The sequence below is a fragment of the Belonocnema kinseyi genome, chromosome 2 (assembly GCF_010883055.1).
Source record: "Belonocnema kinseyi isolate 2016_QV_RU_SX_M_011 chromosome 2, B_treatae_v1, whole genome shotgun sequence".
NCBI lineage: Eukaryota > Metazoa > Arthropoda > Insecta > Hymenoptera > Cynipidae > Belonocnema > Belonocnema kinseyi.
The window spans coordinates 102,747,535-102,773,690 of NC_046658.1; the positions used below are offsets into that span (position 1 = coordinate 102,747,535).

The 26,156-nt window shown below is 27.7% G+C and overlaps 1 protein-coding gene across 1 annotated transcript in view; it reads left to right on the forward strand.

Moving 5' to 3' along the window:
• Positions 1-4,534: 4,534 nt before the first annotated feature.
• Positions 4,535-26,156, forward strand: part of LOC117166977 (endoplasmic reticulum aminopeptidase 1-like) — a 95,472-nt gene continuing 73,850 nt past the window's right edge. The window contains exon 1 of the mRNA XM_033351488.1: positions 4,535-4,664. Within this exon, the coding sequence (XP_033207379.1) occupies positions 4,535-4,664 (130 nt within the window). The remainder of the gene's footprint in view (positions 4,665-26,156) is intronic.

The window sequence follows — 26,156 nt, forward strand, 5'->3', positions numbered from 1 at the left end:
TCGTAGAAATATTATAATAAATTCAATTTTCTTTTCTTATAAACCTATAAGTAGATCAGAAAAAGGTAAAATTATTAAGTAAAAAATTATTCCTAAAATTATAGGTTCAAGAAAGAAATAAAAGGACAAAAAACTTTTTCATGATCTTATAATGTGTAAATTTTGTAATAAGATTTGTTTATAACAATGCCTAATGTTTAAGAAATATGTATTATCATCGAGGGTGATAATGACCGATCACATGAAGATACTAATCACATTACGTGAAAATAGAAATCTACACTATCGATCTAAGATACCTATCGAATTCAAAATTTTCTGTTTTTCAAAAAATCTTAAAATTAAATTTTTATCCGTAAACCGGCAATCTTTAGACCTGTAGTTCTATTCCCAGCAGAGCTAAGAGGAGGGATCTTTTGTCACAGATAAATATTTAATGACAAATTTTTTCGTTAGCACTCTGTTATTTACAATTTTTATTCTTTTTCTTTTTATTTAACAGATAAAAAGAAAATATTTTCCAAAAAATAACAATTTTGTACGCATAAAAAAGTTAAATAAACGAATTTGTTTATAAAACTCGTTTAAATCATTAATTTTGTTGTTATCTTGTACTCTATTGATATTACATATTAATTTTACACATTTTAATAATAAAATTTACGTAAGTAATGCATTCAAACTCTAAAAATGGAGCAAATGCCAATTATATTCAATAATTTGTTTAGAGCAAAGAAACAGATGCAGGAACATCATCTGCAATTTAAATTTGTATTCAGCTATTTAGCTTATAGAATCGGCACAATAGGGTGAAAAGAAGGTTTTTTTTTAATTTAGAAGACGCCCAGAAGTTTTAGTTTGGTCCTCGAAAATCCTAAAAAAAAAATTACAAATAATAAAAAGTATATTTTATGCCCGCGCATCCATGATAAAGCTGAAAATCACGAACATTACCAAATTATTTGTTATGACTATAGGAACTCTGTTCTTTAATAAATCACAAAGGTTTTAAAAATTAGTATTTACAATCAAAAATCATAGGTGATATGAATACTAAAATAAAATTTTTAGCCTCTTTCAGGAAAAAATATTTATTTTTTTCTTTCTGTCCTATTCACAACTATTGGCTTGCGATAAAAAGTAACTTAAGAAAATTCATTTATTCAGGCCATTAGTTCAAAAAATTAAAAGGCTACAATATTGTACTTATTTAAAATTAAAACTGTATTATTTTAGATAGTTCAGGTGAAAATTAATTATTTTTAAATGTTTAAATATATGCTTTTAATTCAAAGTTGTTTAACATTAAACAATTCCAGTTTCAAATGATTAAATATTGAAAGTTTCAAGCTGATAACTAATCAAGAAATAAGATTTGAATTTGTTCAATTTAGTGTTTTAAAGAATTTAAAAATGGAAAATTTATCAAGCTTTTCTAGTATTTGAGATAATTCTGACTTTTTTATATAAAAAACAAAGGTTAGGGACTCATCTTTTGCTTGAAATTAAAATTTTTGATTAAAATAGAGTTTATTAATTTAGTGATTTTCACTAAAACTAATATCAGAAATGAAAAAGATTGAAGCTTTATTTTGCATCCCAAGTATTTTAAAGCATAAAATACCATAAAAAATGAAAAACTGGTTAACTGAAAAAGAGAATTAAAGAACCTAAGTGCAACGGCAAATATATATATTTTTTAAATGTTAGGTTCTAATCAATAACTTTATTCTGTTACAATTTCGAAGATAAAAAATCCAAAAATGTATATACATGTTTTATTTCAATATTATCAACTGAATATTATTTCAATTTGCACTCACGTGTTTTTAACCTTTAATAAATCTAAACTTTAAACAGTAAATTTATAAGCTTTTGATAATTTTATAAAGATTTGTAATCACTCTAAAGAATTAATTGAATATCAAAATGTATGAATACTATATACATTTAAATATTTTTTATTTTCATTTAAAACACCTTTTTTGCAATATTTTTATCAAATTAAAATTCCTGCCGCCAAAAAATTAACGACGTAGTAAACTTAGAAATTTTTCATAATTTTATGTGTGATATGACTTTTGTCTTAGTCTAAAGTTAGTTCATCAAAATTTACAATTAATTCTTACATTTGCATAATGAAAATTCCTTAAGTATACCAATATCAAAATTTTTATGAATATTATTGAATTTCAAAATATAAAAAAATAAAAAAACAAAATCGAATTCTTATCGATTTTTATTAGTAATTAATTAGCAATATTATACTATATACCATACTATATATTATTGTATAATCTAATTATTTTTAAACAAATTTTGAGAGGCATGGTTTTATTTTTTCCAGAATTTTAAAAATAATTTTTTACAGAATAATGTGAAAAGGGTCTTTGGAAAATAATAAATCTACCTCAAAGACATTCAGTTTTTATCGATTTTTCTTTCACTTGGTATGCTTGAAATGATTTTAAACTCTCTCAAATTCTTCTGCATTCTTTTAACTTTCTTCAAATGTTCTTAATTCCTTCGTATTCCTAGATATATTTAAATTCATCTAACTTCTTTCGATTATTCTGAGAACTTCGTGAATTTTAAGAACTTTAAAATAACGCAAAGAATTTAGAAGAATTCTGGGAATTCCAGAAAATTTGTGAATTCTGGGAATTCAAAGGATTCAGAAGATTTGAAGGAATTTAGGGTATTAAGGGTATTCAAAAATTACAGAGAATACAAAAGAATTAAGGGTATTCACGAGATTTAGAGAGATCAATGAATTTCAGGAATTCAGAATATTCGAAGAATTCACAATAATTAATGAATTCTGAATAACCAGGGATTATTTCAGACCGTTTAGGGAATTTAGATTATACCAAGAATTTCGGGAATTCAGAGAAATGAAGAATTTGAGAGATTGCCAGGTATTTAGAGAATTCAAGGAATTTAGAGAATTTTGGGATTTTAGCGCGCTTACAAAATACAAGGAACTTCAGCAATTCAGGGAATTTAGAATATTCAAGAATTTCATGGAATTCAGAGAAATCGAGAATTTTATAGAATTGAATGGTTGCCGAAATTTGCCGCAATTTTAGAAAATTGATAAATTTCCATTGCTCTAAAGAAAAAACTCCTAATTTTAAAAAAAGAAGCGAAGATTTTAAATTGTATTTATGAAAGCTGTAAAATTTGAGTTATAACGACCATAAATTTGACGTAAGTCTTGGTTCCATGTCTACCTGTAATCTCGACCGTCGAAAAAGCGGTTAAACTCGAGAGGCTGTTTTCTGCATATTTCCTCTCCCCTGGACAAACAACCAGGCATATTCGAGTACTTCTAATGAATTTGGATGCAGCTGAGAGTAATATAGATTGTAACTTTTTTTCGCCCCCCCCCCTCCAATGTATAACGTAATTTATTTATTGACTTTTACTGGAAATAATAATTGGCAGGAAACTGATAGCGAATCATATAAAAGTTTCTCTAATTTTACTTCCTACGTACCACAGTATTTAATAATAAGTTTTGTCGGGAAAACAGGTCAGGGTACAGAATCGTCTATCTTTTTACCACAATCTAAGATTTATATTTCGTTCTCCCATGTACAAAAATATCTGATAAAGGAACATTTTCAGCTTTTAAAATATTTAGACATTTAAAAGTACAGGTAAACTGGGTTAAAGCTTGACATTCTGAGGAGAATCGCTTCAACCTCTGTTAATTAATTAACTGCTACTCAATCCCGAAGTAAAACTTTCTTGTTGCTTTCTGTTCCAGATGCAACTATTCATCGACTTGTTTTAAGGGTTGGAGCAGAACCGGGAATACTGGAGTTACTAAAGCTTAATTATCAGCGTTTGAATGACAATTTTTCTCTTTAAGAACGCTTTAAAAATAAAGAAGGATAACTCAAAAGACGATTTTCAACAAATAACAATATTAAACCAAAGAAATACAATCATTTGTATAAAAAAATATATTAAGAAGGAGAGAGAGATTGATCAGTTGAATCAATATTTTTTCAATCTGCAGAACAAATGGAATAAAGGAGTGAATTTTTCCTACTTTTTCTACATTTACTTTTTCAAAACCTTTAAAAGGGGACCAATCTTGAATTTGAAAGTATCAGAAGAAGATTATTTTTTTGAAAAGTAGAATCAATGGGAGAATCTTATCCAGAAAGCTATTTGAAAACTCGCACAATGGAATGTTCTTGTAGAAAGGAAATAGAAAATCCCCAATGCTTTTGAAAATAGTGAAAAGAAGTAAAAGTAAGAGAAAAGGCTAAAAAAGAAGTTAGACTAAAAAAATATGAACATGTGTTAAGGGACTAATTTTGAATCAATGGTGCTCCTGGTTGTGAATGTAAGATCCCTCAAAAGCAGCGAATTTGATACAATCGATAAAAGAAAGTGTGATTTTACGTGCCAAATGATAGATTAACTTGGAGTGAATTAATTTTTTTAATCAACTTATAATTGAACATAGGGTATAGTGACTGAGTAAAAGATTGAAAATAAGTCTCTTTCAATTCAAAACATGCCTGCCCCAACTTCTACAAGAACGACGAGTAGTGAGGCGATCCGTTTGGAGCCTCTAGGGAGAACTTCCAGTTCCCGTAGTCCTGGACAAAACGGAACTGCCAATACTGAAGTGCCCGCAAATTCAGGTGAGTACTGAAGCTCTTGAAATATTGGTATGATTCTTTTACCTCTTTTCTTAGTTCTCAGCTTGAAATCCAGGTCAGGAGAACCTGAGACAGAAATTCTGAGGCAATTTCGTTTATTTTTCAAGCTTCAAAGGAGCTAAAATTTCTTCCTATTTTTACAATGCTTATTTTTAATATACCTGATAAATCCAGTGGAGATGACTACTTTATTGGAAATTTTTGCAAATTTACATTACAAATGGTTTAGAGTCAGCGAAATTGAATGGAAATTAAGAGATGCTAAAGTATTTTGACAGATTTTTAAGAATTTTGAGAAATGTAAAGAAATTAAAAAGGATTTCAACCAATTTTAAAGGATTGCAAGAGAAACGAAGTTTTTTTTTACATTCTCATCCAAATGAGAAGTAAATACAATTTGTACTTTATCTTTGCAATATCTACATACGCAATCCCAGGCAGAGGCACATACAAATGTATTATATTTAATATAAAAGTGTTGAGCATGATGTAGAAAATTTTTGGCAAACATTTTTTTAGAACATTGTTGGCAAAATCGAGTGCGAAGCACGAGATACGTGATGAGAATGTGTTCGTTAAAGCCGAAAGAGCTTTAACAAAAGAGAGTTCACAGCCGCAAAATTACAGTTGTCGATCCGTTGATCGTTAATTTTGAAAGATCTGTGCACGAATGTGATAGAAATGCAAAGACCGAGCGCGAAGTGCGACAACCAATAGTCGCGCGCCCTAGGTGCGCTTAAACTCTTGAGCAAAGCTCTTAACAAAAGAGAATTCAGAATCACAAAATTAAAGTAATGGATATTTTGAGATTTAATTTTAAAAGTTCTATGTACGAATATGAGAATAATACAAAGTCCAAGCACGAAGCACGAGATAAATGCATTACCGCGCGCGTAGCGCGAAAACCAACAATCGCGTGCCCTACGCGCGCTCAAACTTACGAGCGAAGAGAGCCGGGCGCGCAGTGCGCGACGAAAATGTGCCCGTGCAACAGGCAAATTTTTAATATTAAATTTTCTCTAAAAAAAGGATCTTCTCCTTCAATCCGCTAGAAATCAAACCACATAACTTCCGATGGTCGATCGGGTGCTTTTCCCTTAAGCTACTAGAGAGATCAAAAGAAGGATAAAAAATAAGACGTGTATTTCTGAAAAAGGATTCTTCTTGCGATCTCTCAAGTAGCTTAAGGGAAAAGCACCCCACTGACAATCGGAAGTTCTGTGCTTCGATTCCAAGTGGAGTGAAGGAGAAGATCTTTTTTCAGACAAAATTTATTTTTTAAAAACTCTCTGTTAACATTTCTAGTAGCTACATCTAGTCTGAAAACACTTTAAACATGTCTGTTATTCTCTGACGATAATACAGATTCCTTGAAAATTTGGAATACGCAACACCTGGCAAAAATAATGCGTGAATTTCTGAAAAAGGATTCTCTTGCGATCTATCTAGTAGCTTAAGGGAGCTTATACAGGTTACTTGAGAAAATGAGTATTTTCAACCATTTTGAGGGATTTCAGGATATTTTAAAGTGAATTTAAATATTTGGCGGGATTTAAAGATGTTTCATATAATTTCATCAGATTTCACTGTATTTCTTTCAGAAGAATCATCAAAGTTTTCAAAGGATTTTAAGTGATTTCAAAAGATTCAAAGCGGTTTGGATTGTTTTTATTATTTTTGAAGAGTTTGTAAGATTTCAAAGGATTTAGCAGAATTTTAAAGAATTTCCTATTATTTTAAACGGTTTGTAGACAATTTGCAAAACTTTAATGGGGTTTAAAAGAATTCAAAATATTTAAAGGGATTTTATCAGATTTGGCATATTTCCACTTATTTTAAAGGATTTCAAAAGATTTAGAGGGCTTACAAAAGTTGTAAGGTATTTCAAGCGATTTCAAAGTATTACTATAGGTTCCATGGATTAAAAATATTTCACAAATATTGTAAGAGATTACAAAATATTTCAAGGGTTTGAAAAAACTACTTAGTACAATTTTATTTAGAATATCCATTTTTTCAAGGGATTTTAAGGAATTAAAAATGACCGAGGATTACAAAGTATTTTAAACAATTTTAAACATTTTTATAAATCTTTTGAAAGAAAGTACGGGAGTTACTATTCTGAAACACTCTAAGATTGATGAACGGCTGACTAAAGAAGTTTCCCTAATTCTTTCTTGGGTCATTTTTTCAACTGCGCCATCTTTATGTTTTTTTTTACTGTTTTTTATAGCTTTACTATTGCAAAGACTTTACCATTGGAAGTTGATAATACAGTGTATTCTTCAGTTAGCATAGGTAGAGGGCCATGAGAACATCTTCTTCAATTAATTGATATATCGCAGGGAAAATTATGATTATATTTTCGAACTGGCATGTGGAGACTGGCAAGAGGATTTATATTTTATATTTTCGACTGGCAAAAGAAGAGCTGGACCTGACATGAAGAGGAGGAACAGAAGGAGACAAAGACCCATTCGAAGAACTTGAATAATGATGTCTGGCAGGAGAAGAAGTTCCGGAACGAGAAACACTACTTAGGTGCAAGGTTCGAAGTCTATGATCTCAACTCTGCAATAAGAAACAGAGCTTCATATTTTTTTGGTTTCCACAACCGTATGTCGATTTATGTAGTCCTTATTCACTTTTTTGGGAAATCATGTTCGCGATTCTATTGCGAATACCCAACAATAAAATTTCCTCTAAATTTTATTCAAATCAGTACTATTTATGCATCGACCCAGGCAATTGAAGTTTCTTATAAAATGAGAATGGTAGAAGCTGTGAAAAAGTGTTCAATAGGCGTAGTTTTTTTCATTTTCTTACGTATTTGTATTCGAACTTTTCTCCGCCAGGCAGAATAGCATAGGATCATATAGAATTGCATGAGATCAAATAGAAATTCATAAAATTGGATATAATCACACAAAATCGGATAGAAGCAGATAGTATCGGATAGAATCTATATGAACGGATAGGATAGACTCGGACATGATGGTATAGAATCGGGTAGGATCGGATATAATTCAATAGGAATGAATCAGATATGCGGTCATAATAATTTACAAGTGTTTCGATTGCAGGCAGTAACTATATTTAAAGATCAAGAAACGCGAGGAAAACAACAAACTTGACCTCCAAAAGCATTATACGGATTTTCATTTTCTCGATACCAGGCGCAAAATTGGTTACTGTAAGTTAAAATATTTATATAACAGCTAAATGTTATTTCGTAATAAAAATAGTATTATTATACGCAATCTGTTGAAAATAATAAATTCTCGAACTTAGCAACTTTGCTAAAATTACTGATTGACGCGAATAATTTACATAAAATAACTAAATGTTTAACTCGACTAACTAAACGTTTTACCGAATCTAAGCGGACACTTTCTTTGAGTTTAATATAATTCTTGATTCACTCGTTCGTGTTAAGACATTTTTTACCGTGTAGAATCGGGTAGGGTAGTTTCGGATCTGGCAGGAAAGGATTAGATAACAATTTGTATTCTGTCTTTAAAAATCTCCTTTTAAGTTCAGAATTATAATCTTTTTATGAAATTCTCTGTTCCTAATTAGAATTTTAATTCTGGTTACCAAAAATCATCTAAAGTTCCAACTACGAATTCTAATTCTTTTCAAAAATTACTCATTCCAAAGCAGAAATCTCTCAAATCTTTTACGATTTTTACGAATCTCTTGACCTCTTTACTCTTTGCACCAGGAAAATTTAACAATTGAACGGAAATTTAAAATCACCCATCAGGTAAACACCCTGTAAATATTTTAGAAAATCGGATATTCGGACAAATTTTAATTTGTGGAAAGCCTAAAAATGTTATTAAAATTACAGATATTCTAATGCTTTATTAGACTGTATATAAAAGACGTATCATGTAGTTTTGATCTATTTGACCTGAACTTCATGAGACCTATTTTCTAGGAAACACCACTAACGGAAGATGATTACTATTTTATGTATGATAAACTTGGCATAGTTTTATAGTAACGAGACCCACTCAATCGTTCGATACTGATGATTAGAGCAATTATGTTGACATGATCAGTAGTTTTTTCTCAAAAAACGGCAGCATAGAAGATGAAATAGCACGTTCAATATGTTTTAATAGAGGATCTGAAGATCAAGGATTGTTCCAAAGTGGAAGAAATAAGCTCTCCTGATAACGATTTTAGCCCATACAATGAAAGTAAAAGAGCTCCCTAAACGTTTACGAAAGAAAAATTAAACGATCTTTTAAAAAATGTGTGCTTACCCATTACTAAGTACAATACCTTACATCAGTACTAAACAATAAAAATTTATTGTCAGAAGGCATAAATTTAAATTATTATAGAGATAGGAGAATATCAGAAAGTACTTTTCAGATTCAAAGGAATCTTCATTTGTATTTTGTCATGACATCAATGAATTGATGAGTTCATTAAAGCCAGGTAAGATTGGCAATTTATGGAGAATATCAAAATTTTGAACAGCATACTAGGACAGCGTATCAGAATTCATGAACAACCCCTGCTTGGTGTGCTAATGGCGTAGTCGGGATCGAGACACTCACTATATAAACAGAAAACGTGATGGTAAAAAACATCATTTTAACCAGGTTCTAGTAACAGCATCACTGATCCTCTGATTAACTCAATACAATATTACTTCCCCCTCTTAACATAAAGCTTGACATAATAAAAAAAGTCTGTAAAAAAGCCATCAAGGGAAAAGGCAGTTTCTACGAGTATTTAAGAGGAAAATTGCCGATATCTAATGCTGCATTTCGATACGAGAACTTCAAATATTTAGATCAAATTCGGAATATAATACCGGAAAATCAGAACTGCCATTATAAAAGTGACTTTTGATAAAAATAATAAAGAAAATTATTTCTATTTTCAATAATTACTTAAATAAATAAATAGATAAATTATTTTTAACTAATACAAGTAGTGAAAAGTTGATATGTCCATGAAAGTTGAAAAAAACTAGTTTAGAAGAAATTAAAAAATATTTAATAAACTTTCGAAAATCTGTCCGTCTTGAAATATTTTTAATTTCTTCAAAACTCCTAAAATTCCTGAATATCTTTTAATCTGACTTAAACTATCCTTAAAGTTGTAAAAAATATTCAAAAATTAAAAAAATTGCCTAAAAATCTTTCAGATTTTTTTGACAGTTTTAGATAGCTTTTGAAAGCTTAAAAAGTTTTCTAGAAATCTTAATATTAATTATTTTTTTAATATCATTCTAAGTTTTTCCAGGAATTAAAAAAAAATTGGTTTATTTTGTTGAGACCTTTCAAACTACTTTAGAAGCTTAAAAATATAATTTCATACACTTTTAAAGTCTACATTTTGTTATAAAGAATTTTATAACTTTTTATATTATAAATTATGTTTTGATTGGAAATCTTTTGAAATGTTAAAAAAAATTAAACAGTCTTCTAAAATTAATTTTTAAAAATAATCTTAAATTTGATCAAGAATCTTTAAAAAATTGGTTTATTCTATCAAAACCTTTCAAAATTCTGAAAATACTTCTAAATTTGTTATTTGAAATCTTCAAAAGTCTTAACTCTGCTGTATATTTATTTTAAACTCTCCAAGTTTAAAATTATTTTTCACTCTTTCCAAAACTTCTAAATATTTTTTTAACCTACTCGAATTTTCCCTGCTTTTTTTAATGCTGAAAATTTTCAAGAATTGTAGTTTCTGTATTGTGAATTTAGAAAAAATCTTGAAAAACATGCCTTACGGTGGTCCAGATACTTTTTCCATAATTTATGAAATAATTGGAAATTATTTGAAAAATCCTAAATTAATTTTCCATAAAAAACATTTCAAATTTTCCTAACAATCATAAAAAATATTTTTATTGTCTTAAAAACTTGAAAATACTTAAATAACTTCTAATTTCTTTTCGAATTCTTCAAAAATCTAAATTTTTTGAAATATTAAGTATTACCTTAAAATTATTTAAAAAATAAAATTAAAAAATCACTTTAAATTTGTTTTCAATTTTTTGAAATCCTTTTAGGTCTTAAATCATTGTTGTCATCTATCAGAAACTTATAAATATTTTTTAAACTTACTGGAATATACAGTTGCGTGCAAAAGTTTCGGCAAAAAAATCATTCAATATTCAAAGTTTTATATCTCCGTCAAAAATGCATATTTCTTAAAAAATCCAACGCGATTGTTTAACAAAATCTTTTAAATCGCGATGAATTTGTCCAAAAAATTGCGTTTTTAAGTAAAAAAGGAACCATTTTTTAATAATTTTGTTAGCCGCGAAAAACAGGCTGTCAATAGGCGGATTTACAAAAAATCAGGTGGAAACGATGCGTATTGTTATCCTCTTTAAAATAAATGCGACATGTTCTATTTTTATTGAACCGTTCAGAAGTTATGGCGTTTTTCGTTAAAAACAAAAAAATCTCCATGGTTAAAAATTAAATTTTTTTAATTAATTGCATTTTTTATTTTAAAATATTGTAATTACTAGATTGAATAATATCGCTAATGAATTATTTTCAATCAATTTTAATGAATAATTTTTTATGAATATGAGTATATTAAAATCAGAACACCAGGTTTGATTATCTCCCATATTCATAAAAAAAACTATTCATAAAAATTGATTAAAAATAATTCATTAATAATGTTATTTAATTTAGTAATTGCAATATTTTTACATAAAAAATACAATTAATTGAAAAAAATCCGTTTTTTACAGTGAAGATATTTTTAGTTTTAACGAAAAACGTCATAACTTCTGGACGGCTCATTAAAAATAGATCATGTCACATCTATTTTAAAAAGGAGAAAAATACGCATCATTTCAGCATCAATGAATCCAAAATAGAAAAGAGCATAAATTAGTTTGAAGCAAGTTGTAAAAAATTTCTAGTGTAATCAAAAGTATGATGGTTACAAAAAAAATAAAAGCCGATGTGGTGAAAAACGTTGGTAAAATGAGGTGTTTAATGAACCTGAATCTCTTCTTCTTTTACCATCTCGATTATTTTTCAATGAATTTAGGATATTATATTGAGGAATAAGAACAACGATTCTAACAAGATATAAAAGAAAGAAAACATCAATATCAAGGAAGATGGGATATAAATACGATGGCTGAGTTTTGTTGGACATCAAAAAGTCTACATGTTGGAAAGGTCATAAAAATTGAGACAAAAGTTCTTTATGTACCTTTTGAGAATAAACGAACACGATATCACAAAAAATGAATACAGAATTATGCCTTAGTTCAAAAAGCGATTATTTTAGTGTTCTCAAGTTATTTTGTCACGTCAGGGACGAAGTGTGACCTGATGAAGTATAATAAGCACTTTATTGGGATTTAGCGACCCCAAGAACATTTTGGAATGGTGGTCTAATTTACTGTAAATTACACTTTATTGTGTGCCTGTGTAATTTGAAAATTTACTACTCGGTCAAGCCAAGTATGTGATATTTCCTTAGTTCTAATGGGTCATCTAACTTCAATAATTTACCAAAATTAATAAAAATTCGATTTCATACTTGAAAGAACTCTGTCTCTTTAGCTTTCAATTAATATCAATACTTTTTCCAGAACATAAAATCCTGTTGTGTACTGTAGGTGTATTTTTAGAATTACGCAAGAAGTAATTCTGGAGTACCTTATGCGTATTAAAGTAAAAAATGACGTCTCGTGCTAAAAATCAACCTACGTCACTTAAAAAAGTAAGTACTTACCTGGATATGTAATGAGCAACAAAATGCAAGCACAGGTCATAAGTTCAAGAGTTCACTGGCTCATAAATACATAACGTGAAATATAAATTTCGCCTCATTTTTTATCAGACTCCGAATAATTTTCAGAGTTAGCAACCGATAAAAACTTTTTAATTTTCAAAGCAAGAGCGTCCGTAGAAAATTACTCGTTATAAACTGAAAACCTGCTACAGCTCTTCGGACAGATTACATATTACGAATAAGCTCGCAGTTGAATTTTTATGAAAAATAAATATACAGGTAAAAAAACAAATAAAAGTTTTTAGTCGCCCTGATCGGTATCAAATTTCCTCAAAGCCTTTTGAGTAATAACTTTTTAATCAAAACGCTAATCCTACAACTAAAGAGGAAAATTCTCGCTTTAGTAGAACACTCGCAGACATAAAGTTTTAGGTGTTTAATTTCAAGGGCAGTTTTCAAGTAGGAGTGCTGAGCGTTCTTATGTAAATTTATGAATTAAAGTCCAGAAATGGGATAGAAAGGAGATCGCTCTTTGCTAAGAAGAAATCTTAAAAAATTTTAAGTCCTTCTTCTAGGGGGCATACAGTAATTACGTCGAGCCTTTTTCTGAAATTATTAACCACGTAGCCCTCTTTAATAAGGTCTGTAAGTTTATGCCCAAGCCCTGTCTTACGTATAATTATAACCGTTTTTATAGAAATTTACAAAGTAATTTAACTTTTAACCCAGTAGACCAATTTTCAGTGAAAAGAAATACATTCTCAACAAAAAATGTAATAGTTGATATTTTAACCAGGAAATTATTTTAATTTTAAACGAAAGATAGTTGAGGAGAACCAAAAACGACCAATTTTCAGCTAAAGAATTGAATCCTTTACAAAACGATACATTTTCTACCATAGAGTTGCATTTTTAAGCAAAAAATAGATAAATTTTAACCAAAAGAGATCAATTTTTTAATAAAAAAGACGAATTTTTAACAAGAGTTGCATTTTAAACCAAAAGAGATTTTTCAGTCAAAAAGACAAAAAATTTCATTAAAAATGTTAAATTTGGAAACGAAAAAGATGATATATTCACCAGAAGCAGTTGCATTTTTAACCAAAAAAATTAGGTTTCAAAGAGAAACATCAATTTGCGACCAAAAAATGTAAAATTTTTAACAATATTCTTGAATCCTCGACTAAAACAGATTGATTTTTAACTAAACACTTACATTTTCAACTATGAAAATTGATTTTCTAAAAAAAAGTTAAATTTGTTTTCGACTAAAAAGATACATTTTATACCAAAATTGTAAAGTTAAATTGTCAGTTCAAGAACTAATTTTCAAACATGAAGATGAACTTTCATATAAAAATTTAATAGCTGATGTTTTCACTAGAAATACTAATGTGCGACCAAACATACACATTTTTAACAAAATGCCTAAATTCTAAACTAAAATCGATTGATTTTCAACTAAACAGTTGCATTGTTAACTAAAAAACGAGGCTTTTTCAACAAAAAAGATGAATTTTCATTAAAATATGTATGTAAATAAAATTGTAACAAAATCGTTGAGTTTTAGACTAAAGCCATACATTTAATACCAAAAATTCAAAGTTAAAATTTCAGTTCAAAAACTAATTTTTAACCATGAAGATGAACTTTCAAAGAAAAATGTGATCTTTGATATTTCAAAGAAAAATATTTTTATGTTAACTTTAGATCATTTGATTTTAACTAAAAAATACGAACATTTGACCAAACAGATGAATTCATAACTAAAATGGATTATTTTTTAACCAAACTGTTGCATTTTTAGCCAAAAAGAGTTCATTTCTACTAAAAAAGAAGAATTTTATACAAGAAAGCCTAATTTTCTACCAAAAAAATATGTATTTTCAATCAAATACATGAATATTGGCAACTGAACCGTTGAATTTTCGAGTGATGAATATGAATTTTTAACCAAAAATATAATATTCACATTCTTAGCTAAAAGAACGCATTTTTTACTAAAATTCTGTATCTTAAACCGAAATAAAAATATTTTTAACAAGTTAGTTGAACTTATGGCCAAAAATTGAACCTTACTTTATGCCAAAATTACTAATACTATTTCTACCATTTTGATAATGATTTGAATAAATAATAATAGTTTTAAAAAACATTAAAATTTATTACTAATATTTTTAGAATAATAATATGGACTGCACACTTTTAAATTCAGAATACACAAAGTTTGTAAATAATAATATAGTTACTTTGCAAAATTAAATATTTATTGTTATTAACACATGTTATTTTCTAAAACTAACTTCATTAAAATTCCGCGTTTATAAAATCTTATTGAGATATAAGGGAGGGGAGAGCATATCTAAGATGAATTTGTTTATGAATTTATTATCATTGTATTTTTTAAATTTATTATTTTATTCAATAATAATAATAATACTACTAATATTAGAACGTACTGTTAATAATAATAGGTAAATTATAATTAATAATGCTGTGCCATAATCAATAAAGTGACATGAAATTGTTTACATTAATTGTACTATATACTACAGTAAGTACTATATTGCGCTGACAAAAAAAAATTTACAATAAAATCTGTCTAACTTTTATTTTTTAGTGAATCGCAGATTTGTAAAAATCTTACGTAAAATTGGGGTTGACCATGTGTTTCCGACCCAAAATAATTGGTGTAATTTATGCATGGCCCTCGACTTTACGGGATTTATTTTACAAACTACTTTTTTTAATGATGCTTTTATAATAAATGAAAATTAAAATAATTGAATTTACTATGTGTTATCAATCACTATGTGATAGTGGAAACATTTAGTTATATAAAAAACGCAACAAGCTTGTAGATGTCAAAAAAAGGATCAGCAGTGTCTTGTAATGCATTACTTGTTCTACTTGCTTCAAATAAAAATGGGGGAGGGGTTACACTGCATCGCTCCTATTGTGATACACTTTCGAGATTGAGTTGAGATTTAAAATATATTTTCATTCAAATCAAGGAAACTATTTATTACTAGCAAAAATAACTGGCTACGTGCGCTTAATTACGCGTTATAAAATTGAAATATATGCTTTAATTTAAAAAGTTAAAATATGTGATCATTAATTATAAACTGAAATAATATGAAAATAATTACGTCAGCTTTAATAAAATTTTAACTTCAATTTTAATATTAATCTCAATCAGCTTTCAGTAATCTGGAAATTTTAGTTTAATGTAATATTATATCCTCGTAGGATTGAGATTTAAATGCAAAAATCAACAACTTTATGTTGGATTGTATATCGAAATTCTTATTCAGATTCTTATTCTTATTCAAAAGGTATTCTGGAATTCTGAGACTTGCTGATATTTTCTATTCTCGTCACTGATCCAATTTGAAAAAATTCTCAATTGGAAATTTGCAAAATTTTTCAATTTCGAATGTTTATAGTTTTAAATATTTTTAGGTTAAATTTATAAAGTTTTGATCACCTCTTTCAAGTACGACTATCCTGAAAATTTGCAACTGAAGATCCTTCAATTTTGAAAGTGTATAATTTAAAATGATGCACTTTTGAATGTATTTTATTTACTTCAATTTTGAAGATTTACAACTGAAAACTCTTTAATTGCAAAAATGTTTAAATACAAATTCTTACATTTTGACAATCTTGAAGATCAAAAGTCAAGTTGTCAAGCCTTAATCTTCCAAATTGAAGACATTTCGAATATAAAGCATCAAAATTACACAATTTTTTATCTCAAATATTAAAACTTAAATAATTGTCAATGGTAAATTTAAACATTTGAAAACTGTTCAATTTTGTAGACTTACAATTTGAAGTTCTCCAATTTTTAAAAGTTACAATTAAAAACTCTTGACTTTTAAGAATTTTTACAAAATAAAAATTCTTAAACTGTGATAATTTAGATGATGTTGAAAATCATAAGTCATATTCTCATTTCTAAATTTTCCATGATGAAAAATCCTTCATTTTAAAGAAGCATGAATGAAACTTTTAAAATTTGAATGATTTTGATCAACAAGATTTGAATTTTGAGTTCTAAATCTTCTAAATTGATGAAGATTTAAACATGAATCATCAAAATTCCCGAATTATTAAAACTCTGTTTAGTCACCCTAAAAAATTGGGTGAACAAACACAGCTGAATTTTTAATTATAAAGCTTAAAAATTAAAATTTTAAGATTTAATTATGTTTTCAAGTTATTTAATTTTGAAGTTCCGAATATTTGAAATTCGTATTTATTCAGTTATATATATTTGCATTTAAAAATTCTACATGATAAAAACAGTAAAAATAACAGTGCTAATTTATTTATTGAAAATTGATATAATTTTCTACATATTTTTTAATATATAGAAAAAGAAACTTCAAATTGCTTGAATCGGTGATTGGAAATGTAACGAGTTACTATATTCACAATGTATATACAGCCTTACAGTTTCTTTTAAGGATCTTTCCTAACACTGCATCTAATTTTAAACTACCCTAAAGTCAGATAAAAAAAATGTTATATCGATCGGTCATGATCAGAATTCAATACTACAATTGAAACTGAAGAATTTTAATTCAATTGAAACAACTTCAAGTGGAAACAGAATTTTATAAAATATCATATTGGATAGTGGAAAAAGAATAAAGATACAATAGCACACGATAATTGCAAGGAAAACTCGGATTTGCAATGAGGATACAAAAAATGGATTAATTTGAATATGGCAATATATAATTTAATTTATTATTAACTTTCTTCCGAGAACCCTGTAAGGATTAATTATCGGTTTAATTTAATTCTTTCGGCTTTAAAAGGATAAGCAACTTCTAGTATGAGAGGAGGATAAAGTTGCATTTTCTTAAGTGCCATTGAAACATTTTCAATGCTTCTGATGATGATGATGATAAGTTAGTCACATAAAAATCAATGAACCAATTTTCCTGACATACTTTCCTCAAATTCATGTGTATTCTTAATTCGTTCTACATAAATTCCACAAAAAAAAGAGGAATTAAACAAATGTTTTATGGGTACATAAGGTAAACCTTCCACTAATCGTGACCTTAGCTTCAGTAATCGAAACGCCAATTTTCTTGCTCTTTATTTAATTTTAATGAAGTGAAGTTCTATTTTCTACTATAATATCTCAAAATTAAATTAAAAAATAAAATTAGTTTAAACTAATTGGTATTAATAAGAATATTTTGAATAAAACTTTAAGCCCTTCAAGGTTTTTGTTAAATAATAACTTATTAAGTTTCAAAAATCATTTTCATATTTCGAGCTTCAGACTGCTTCCCCTATTTCTCTATTTTTCCCCTTTCGAAAATTCTTTTTTTTCGCTTCAATGTGAACTCAATTAATAGAAACCATTAAGAAAATCCAACTATTTTTGGATAAAATCTTCTTTTTTTGGTCAAAATGTGACCAGTTGCATTTTTTGTTTGGTATTTATCTCGTTTGGTTGCAAATTTTATTATTTTGTTAAAAATATAACGATTTTATAGATAATCCATATTTTTTGTAGAAAAATAATCTTCTTGGTTAAAACTGCTTGGTTGAAAAGTAATCTCCCTAAGGATTAATTTTTTATTGAAAAGTTAACGACTTGGTTTAAAGTTAAAGTACTTTCTAAAAAACTCATTTTTTTGTTTGGAGATTCAACGTTTTAGTTGAAAATTCAAATAGTTGTTCGAAAATTACTTTTTCTGTTGTAAATTCAACTATTTGGTTAGAAAATTAAACTATTTGGTTAAAATTTTAACTATTTATTCAAACAAGTTACCATTACATGCCTTGTTGTAAATTTATCTTATTTGAATATAAATTTTACATAGTTTAGAACTTTAATTATTTTCTTAAAAATTCAACAGTTTTGTTTCAATTTTATCATTTTTGGTCTCAAATTTAACTGATATGTCAAAAAATTCGTTTCATTTTTAGTTTCATTTCTGTTCGAGAATTAATTTTTTTCACTGAAAATTTAAATATTCCATTTTCGGTTTTTAAGTAATATTTTCGATTGCTATTTGATTTTTTTCTCGTTGTGAATGCATGTATTTTGTTAAGATTTCGTTTTTTTTCAAATTAAAATCTTTTCTTAATGAAAATTTATTTGTTTTCATGAAAATTGTTCTTTTTAATTTAAAAAATCAACATTTTGGTAGAAAATTAAACTGTTTTGTTGAAAATGAACTCTTTTATTCAAACTGCATATGCTTGGTTTAAAATTCATCTATTTTAGTTAAAAAATAATCTATTTATTTAATACAGTCATTATGTTGTTGAAAATTTATTTTTTTCTTGATTTTTTTTCAGATGAAAAATTTAACTAGTCCATTTTTGTTTGAAAATTATCCTTCGTAAGTTGAAAATTCTACTTTTTGGTAGAAAAATTCATGAAATTTGTTGGAAATTCATTTATTTGGGTAGAAGATTAATCTTGTTTGTTGAAAAATCATAATTTTGGGTTGAGACTTGAAGAGTTTTGTTAAAAAATTCTTTCTTCAGAGTTGAATTCAACTAAGGAAAAATTATTTCATTTTTTTAAGTGTTAATTTTTTAACTGAAAGTTTAACGATTCCATTTTTAGTTAAAAATTGATCTTTTTAATTCTATATTCATTTTTTTTTATATAAAATTAACTTTATTGTTGAAGATTCTTTTTTCGTTTGCTTTTAATGTCTTATAATTAGTTTCTTTATATATTAAGAAGTACTTTTTCAAACTCAAAATTCCAATTTTCTATTTTTGGCTGGAAACTTACCTTTATAGTTGATAACTTAACCATTGGGTGGAAAATTTAGGTACATTTTTAGAGATCGTTTCTTGGTAGCAAATTAACCTTCTTGGTTAAAAATTCATCTTGGTAGGTTAAAAATTCAGCTATTTGGTCGAAAATACAACTATTTTATTGAAAGTTCAATCATTTTGTTAAAAATTCCACTACTTTGTTAAGTATCTCATAATTTGTAGAAACTCCCTTAAATGTTACCGGCTATACTCGAAGTAGTTTTAATAAACGCGCGGCTGTAGACGATAACGGATTTTATATTTTGAAAAAAAACAACCAAGGATTGTTTTCTCCAGGCATTGCTTGTAGTCTCATTATGTGGTATGTAAAAACCCGAAAAGGGTATAAATTGAATGCAAAATATTAAATCTAAACAACATTAAATATCACTCATTAAATTGGACATATTTTTAACAATATATTTAAATTACAACCAAATTTTTTGATTATTGGGACCCTCACGATTATCAGGAGATGTACCTGATATAGTTTTACTGGTGAAAACAGACAGTCTATTGGTCGATATTTCATGACCTGGCGACTTTAAATAATAGATGATAGAACCGATTTATTTTCTGTAGTACTATATTTATCAAAAAAGGTTTTTTAATTTTTTTTTTATATTTTAAACTAGAGAAAATAATACCTTAAGTTATTTAGGTTCTCCCGTAGGGTAACGGAAGACGTGTATTCACTTGGGCATTCTGCTTCCCGGTTTCAGTGCTGTTATACAAATTTAGGAGCTCTCTGCGAATACCTGTAAAATTTTTAGGAAGATTTGCTCTAGTTCCAAAGCAAATACTAAAATATGAAATAATAGACTCAAGAGTTCGAAATTGTTTTTCGGTTTTTGACCCTAAAAGAAAAAAACAAATGTGATATTTTGGTTTATATTATCAACCATAAAAATTGTGTAAAACGCACAAAAATCAGTACCATGATTCAATAAGAAGGAAAGATTGTTGCATTTATCATACCCAAACAAATATTATTTACAAAAATAAAATATGTTTGCAATCATTGTAAAAATGCTTAACCATTCTTCGAAACGCCTAACGAGTTTTAGATAAAACAAATAAAGTTCTGATGAATATAACTATAACATATTCTGCAATAAAAATTAAAGCAAATCCTATAGAAACTAGATAATTTTAAGTTCACATTTTACAGGTTTCAATTGCGATCATTTTATTTTGCAAAATTCGATCACGGAAAAAATTTATTTTACCATTTATCATTTATGATTTTAATTCTGAACGCTTTATTGTGGTATTTAGTAAATATTACAACATGAAATAGCCGCTAGAACTATTTTCTTTGCATAAGTTACAATTTTTAAATAGTAAAATCGATTAAATGCATGGAAAAAGATGTGTTCAACGCTCAAATAAAACATGTTTAATGATAAATTTCACCATTTACTAACAAAAATAAAATTGTCCCTTAATTAAAAGTAGATGATTTTTTGTAATTCGCAATAATAATGATAATAAATTAATTACTAACAACTATAAATTATTTTTCATAATTTTTTTATTTCATGATTACAAGCCTCGAAGACGGTTAGTAAATGCATCCTTCTTGGTTAGAAATGTTGTTATTTGGTTTGAATGAAATTACTTTGTCGAAAATGCAACAAAAAAATCAAAATTGATACTTCTTGGTTGAAAATTCAAGTATCTTTTTGGAATATCTCCGTTTTTATCTTTTTATTGACTTTTAATTGGAAATTAACTTTTTTTAATTCAACTGTGTTGTAAAAAATTTGTATTTTCGTCTCGAATATTCAGCAATTTGGTAAAAAATTTAACTATTTTGTTGTAAATTGATTTATTTTGTTGAAAATTTATCGCTTTTGGAAGAAAATCAATTTTAGGTCAAGAATTAAAATACTTGTTTGAAAAAGAATATTTCTGAATTGAGGATTCAAGTATTTCACTAAAATTTCGGTTTAGTTAGTGAAAGTCAAATGTTTTATAATTTAAATAAAAGTTTTTTGTTCAAGTATCAACTATTACATTTTGCGTTAAAAATTGATCTTACTGTGTTGAGAATTCCACTACTTGGCTGAAAGGTGAAATGCTTGTTTAAAAATTAATTTGTTTTTGAAGATTCATCATCTGGACTTGAAAATTCCAAAGGTTCGTAGAAAATTCTTATTTTTTCGCTTAAAAGTTTAAATAAAAATGTAACAAAACCATTTTTTGTTAAAAATTCATCTTTTTAATTTGAAAATTCCACTAATTAGTTCAGAAATTTCCGAAAATAGCATCACATACATTCTTCAAACTATTTAGTAAAAAATTAATGTATTTAGTTAAAAATTCACTGTTTGGTTGAAAATGTATGTATTTTGTTGAAAATTCGTCATTTTTGTAGAGAAATAATGTTCTGTCTTGGAAATCTGTTTTCTTTTTTATATGAATTAATTTTGTTAGTAAAAAATTTAACTCTTTTGTTAAAAATCCAACTGATTGGTTGAAAATGAACTTTTTCGTTAAAAATTAATATTCTCCAGTTGAAAATTTAACGGTTTTGTCGAAAATTAAACTTATTTGCTTCAAAATCAAACACTGTGGAAGAAAATTCAAATATGTGTTATAAAATTAAACAGTTTCGTATAGTTTTTTCATTGGAAATTAATTTCATTATAAAAGAAAATTAAACTACTCCATTTTTTGTTCAAAATTGATATGTTTTAATTTATAAATTCCACTATTTAGTTACAATTTTTCAGAAAATAGCATTATCGTCATTGTTTAAAATATTTAGTTAAAGGTTTATGTAATTTGTTGAACTTTCATCCCTTTAGATTGGATATTCAACCGTCTTCTAAGAAATTCCTCTTCTTGTTTTGAAAAAGTAACGGTTTGGATCAGAATGCAACTCTTGTTGCTTAAGTTTAATCGTTTTAGTTAAAAAAATTAACCCATTTGTGGAAAATTGATCTTTTTTAGATGAAATTTCAACGATTTTGTTGAGAGGTATTTTTTTTAATTCAGCTGTTTGTTTCAAAATTTGTCTTTTTAGCTAAAAAATTTGTCCCTCTAGATTATTTTTTGTTCTTTTATATTTTTGCTACAAAAGTTCTTGAAACTGCCTTCTGGAATAGAAAAATATATTTTTTGGTTGAAAGTTTGGTTAAAATCCAATATTTAAGTTCTTTATTGAAAATTTTACTTTTTAAATGGGAAATTTTCCCCTCTTAATGCGAAATTAATTTTTTCGGTAGAGAAGTTCTGGATTGAAAATTTAACCATCTTTTAAAAAATTCCTCTCTTTGGCTTGAAGATTAAACTGTCTAAAAATTATACTACTTGGTTGAAGATTAAACCATTTTGTTAAGAATTCTACAAATTGTTTATACATGCACCCCCTTGATCTAAAATTATTTTTTTGTTTTGTTGAAAATTAAACTATTGGGTTGATAAATTATCTTTACGGGTTAAAAATTCATCTTTTAGAATATAAAAGTCAACTATTTTGTAAAGCATTAAACCTTTTAGCCTGGACTTTCAACTTTTTAGCTAAAAATTTATCTCTTTTAGAAGAAAATTAATCTTTCTTGTTTTCAAATTTACCCCCCTATTTTGACTTATTAAGAGAGTGTTGAATTTTCGTACTCGTGACGTCATAAAAACTTTTAAAGTAGCGCTACGTCGTTTTTTTAGCTCCCCTTATTCTCATTGGAAACACCTGCTACTTCAACATCAAGTTTAATAGCGACAAAAAAAAATAAGCTCGTTATTCCGTGATAGTTAAATTCGTGGTAATAACGATATTAATAGAAGATTACCTACACGTAGATACGAACCTGATGGTATTTCATGGGGTAGACAAGACTAATGTGATCAATGAGCAGATGGAGAAGGGATGAGAGAGAGAGAGATTGAAAGTGAGAGAAAGAGAGAGAGAGAGGTCAGGGAAAGCTTAGGGGAAGCTGGATAGGCACCCCAATGGACGCCGATCGATTCGCGATTCATTCTTCCTACCAGTATTACATCTGCCTCTGCTTCTGCTTCTGAGGATGCAGATGGATTTTATTTTCAGTCAAATCTCCTGCCATCTCTACCAAGAAGTCTCCATAGTAAAATACATCAGAACCTGTGTGTGAACCCGTACGGGATCTTTTTTTGAATTCTTATCTCAAATTACGATTTGAGATATTTGGTGAAGTATTGGTGGGTTTCTAATTATTTCACGGAAATCTATGGGCTGTTGCTACATTAAATGCCAGATAAAAGTAAAACTTTTTTTAAAACAAAATATGTTTAAAAAATGTTATATGCATATCCTGCAATCCTAAAAGCCCAAAAATCTGCTTCAGAGCCGTAGCTACTATAGAAAACTAATGCGCACTCATTAAATATTAATTGGAAACCAATCCATTTAGAAACCTTTATTCATTTCTGACTCGAATTCATTAAAGACCCTATATGGGTTCTCAAACAGGTTAGTATGTAGTTAAGGGGTCAGCCATTAACTACGCTACCAATTTTTGGCTATTTTTCACACCCCGTCCGGATGTTGACAACAATTGTTCTGTATTTACCCCCCCCCCTCTCTTATGTCTGTGATTTTCAAACTTCTTGAATGTGCTTTGTCTTTTCTTGGGCGGCTACCTGAATTCCATCATTCCACCATGCATCACCAGGTATTCTTTCTACAACCGCAGTACCACACACTCCTGTCGCACTCCTTACAATGACATCCTGAATCATAGCCAATGCACCCTTTATATTTTTAGTGTCTATTAGCGCCTTCCAAGTACCATTATCAACTATTTTGTTAAAAATTATTTTGTTTAATTTGTTGTTACTGAAAAATCATCTCCTTTGGCAGACAATCTATTTTGGTTGAAAATTCAACTATGTTGTTGAAAATCCAATATGTTTAGAGTTTAAATCTTAGAAATTTAAAGTGTTTCATATTGAATTCATTATGGTATTCACATTAATCTTATTCAACAAAATTCATTGCCATATTATTACCCTATTTTTGTAAAAAGTTACACAGTTTCCTCTGTCCCTCTGCTATCTTACGAGCGGAGCACAGTGTAGCCAAAAGCACTCTTTGTGGACAAAAGTCTATCTGCATCCCAACAACATTTTTTTTAGAATTACCGTAAGGCTTTCGGGTATATCGAGTCGGTGCGGAAATATTAAATTGGTTAAACCAAAATTTTATTTAATAGCAAAATGAACAATATTTTTATCCTCACTTTTCTTATGTACCTTTTTTGAATATCTGTGAATTGAATACAGAATATCTATGATTATTTACATAAATATTATTTAAATAATAACCAGTTCTTGTAAATTGAACAAACAAGCCGACAAGGAGTCATTGGTAAGACATTTTAGCTTACTCCATAAAAAATAATCCTATTCCTGCAAAAATGACCAAAATTTACATTTGTTTATAGCATTTGTTTGAATAATGATATTTTCTTATCCGCTGGCAAATTAATTATCATAGCAAAAAGTAATTTGAAATACATTTTTAGTTGATTTCGCAAAGAAAATGGAGCCTTTCCTTGAAAAATAGTCTAAATGTGCATTTACTTATAAAAATTGTTTAAAGAATTAATATTTTTGATCATCTTGAACAAAATTATAAGTAGAAGTCACTAACGACACATTTTTAATGGGGTTTGGAAAAAATTGGCCTCATTCTTAGAATAATATTAAAAATATAATTTTTTAACAATATTGTTTAAATAATTACCAGTTTTTGGTCATTTGAAAAGAATGACAGAAAGAAGTCATTGGCAAGACATTTTTCGTTGATTCTGCAAAAAAATGGAACCTATTCATTGTTACATACAAAAACTGTATATTTGTTCATAAAAATTATTCTAATAATTTCCAAACCGAAGATATCATTAAGTATTCACAATTCTGCACACACTTCTTTTATATTCTACATAAAAACTTGAGATTTCAAACAAATAATCATTACGAATCACAAAAAATGTCTTTTGTTCATTAATTTGTTTAAGACGTTCTAAACATTTCTTTACTCTAGTCTACTGAAAATTATTCCTGCATAATATTTACATTACCTTGAGATCTTTTTTAGTTTATTCGCAGATCTTCAAAAAAGTTAAATCCGAAAAGTTACAATAAAATATTGCTTATTTTTCTTTGAAATAAAAAATGTTAGCTTCGCCGAATCGAAATTTCTGCATCGACGCGATATACCCAAAAGCCTTACGGCTATTCTGAAAAAAATATTAAAATCCATTGAAAATTGGTTTGTAGATAGACTTTTGTCCACAAAAAGTGCTTTTAGCTACACTCAGAAAAATGTTTGTTTAAATCAATCAACAAAATTTATTTCAATTTATATAATTGAATTAAACAATTTTTTTGCTGTAATTAAAAAAAGATTTATTTAATTTTAGGAAATGGAAACTATTTGCCTTATTGGTCGAAACAAATAATTTGTTTGGTACAATTTCTTTGAATTAAATAAAAAAAAACTGAATTTTATTAAATAATGCATTTGTTTAAAATATGTTTATTTGAATTCATAAAAATATTCATTTGATTCAAACAAAAAATACAGTACAAAGCAGTACTACAAAGTGCCGTTAGGCGTGCTAAAGCGCTGCCGGCGGTTCCCAAGGAACTAACCTAGAATCTAAATTAATTTGTAATGTGATTAATTTGATGGACTTCGACTTTTTTCAGTGTTGTATTATTCTTAAGGTTCTGATTTACTGTCTAACCATCAATTAATTAAAAAATGGACGCAATGTCTCTAGTGTAGGAACAACTTTAAGTTTTGGGCTTTTACCTTGGATATAATTGAAGATTTCGGACGAAGGTCTTTTTCAATAGTAACCTCTTTCTTCACGAAGATGATTTATGAGATCAATCGTGTCTTTTTCTATTATAATTATCATTGTATACTTA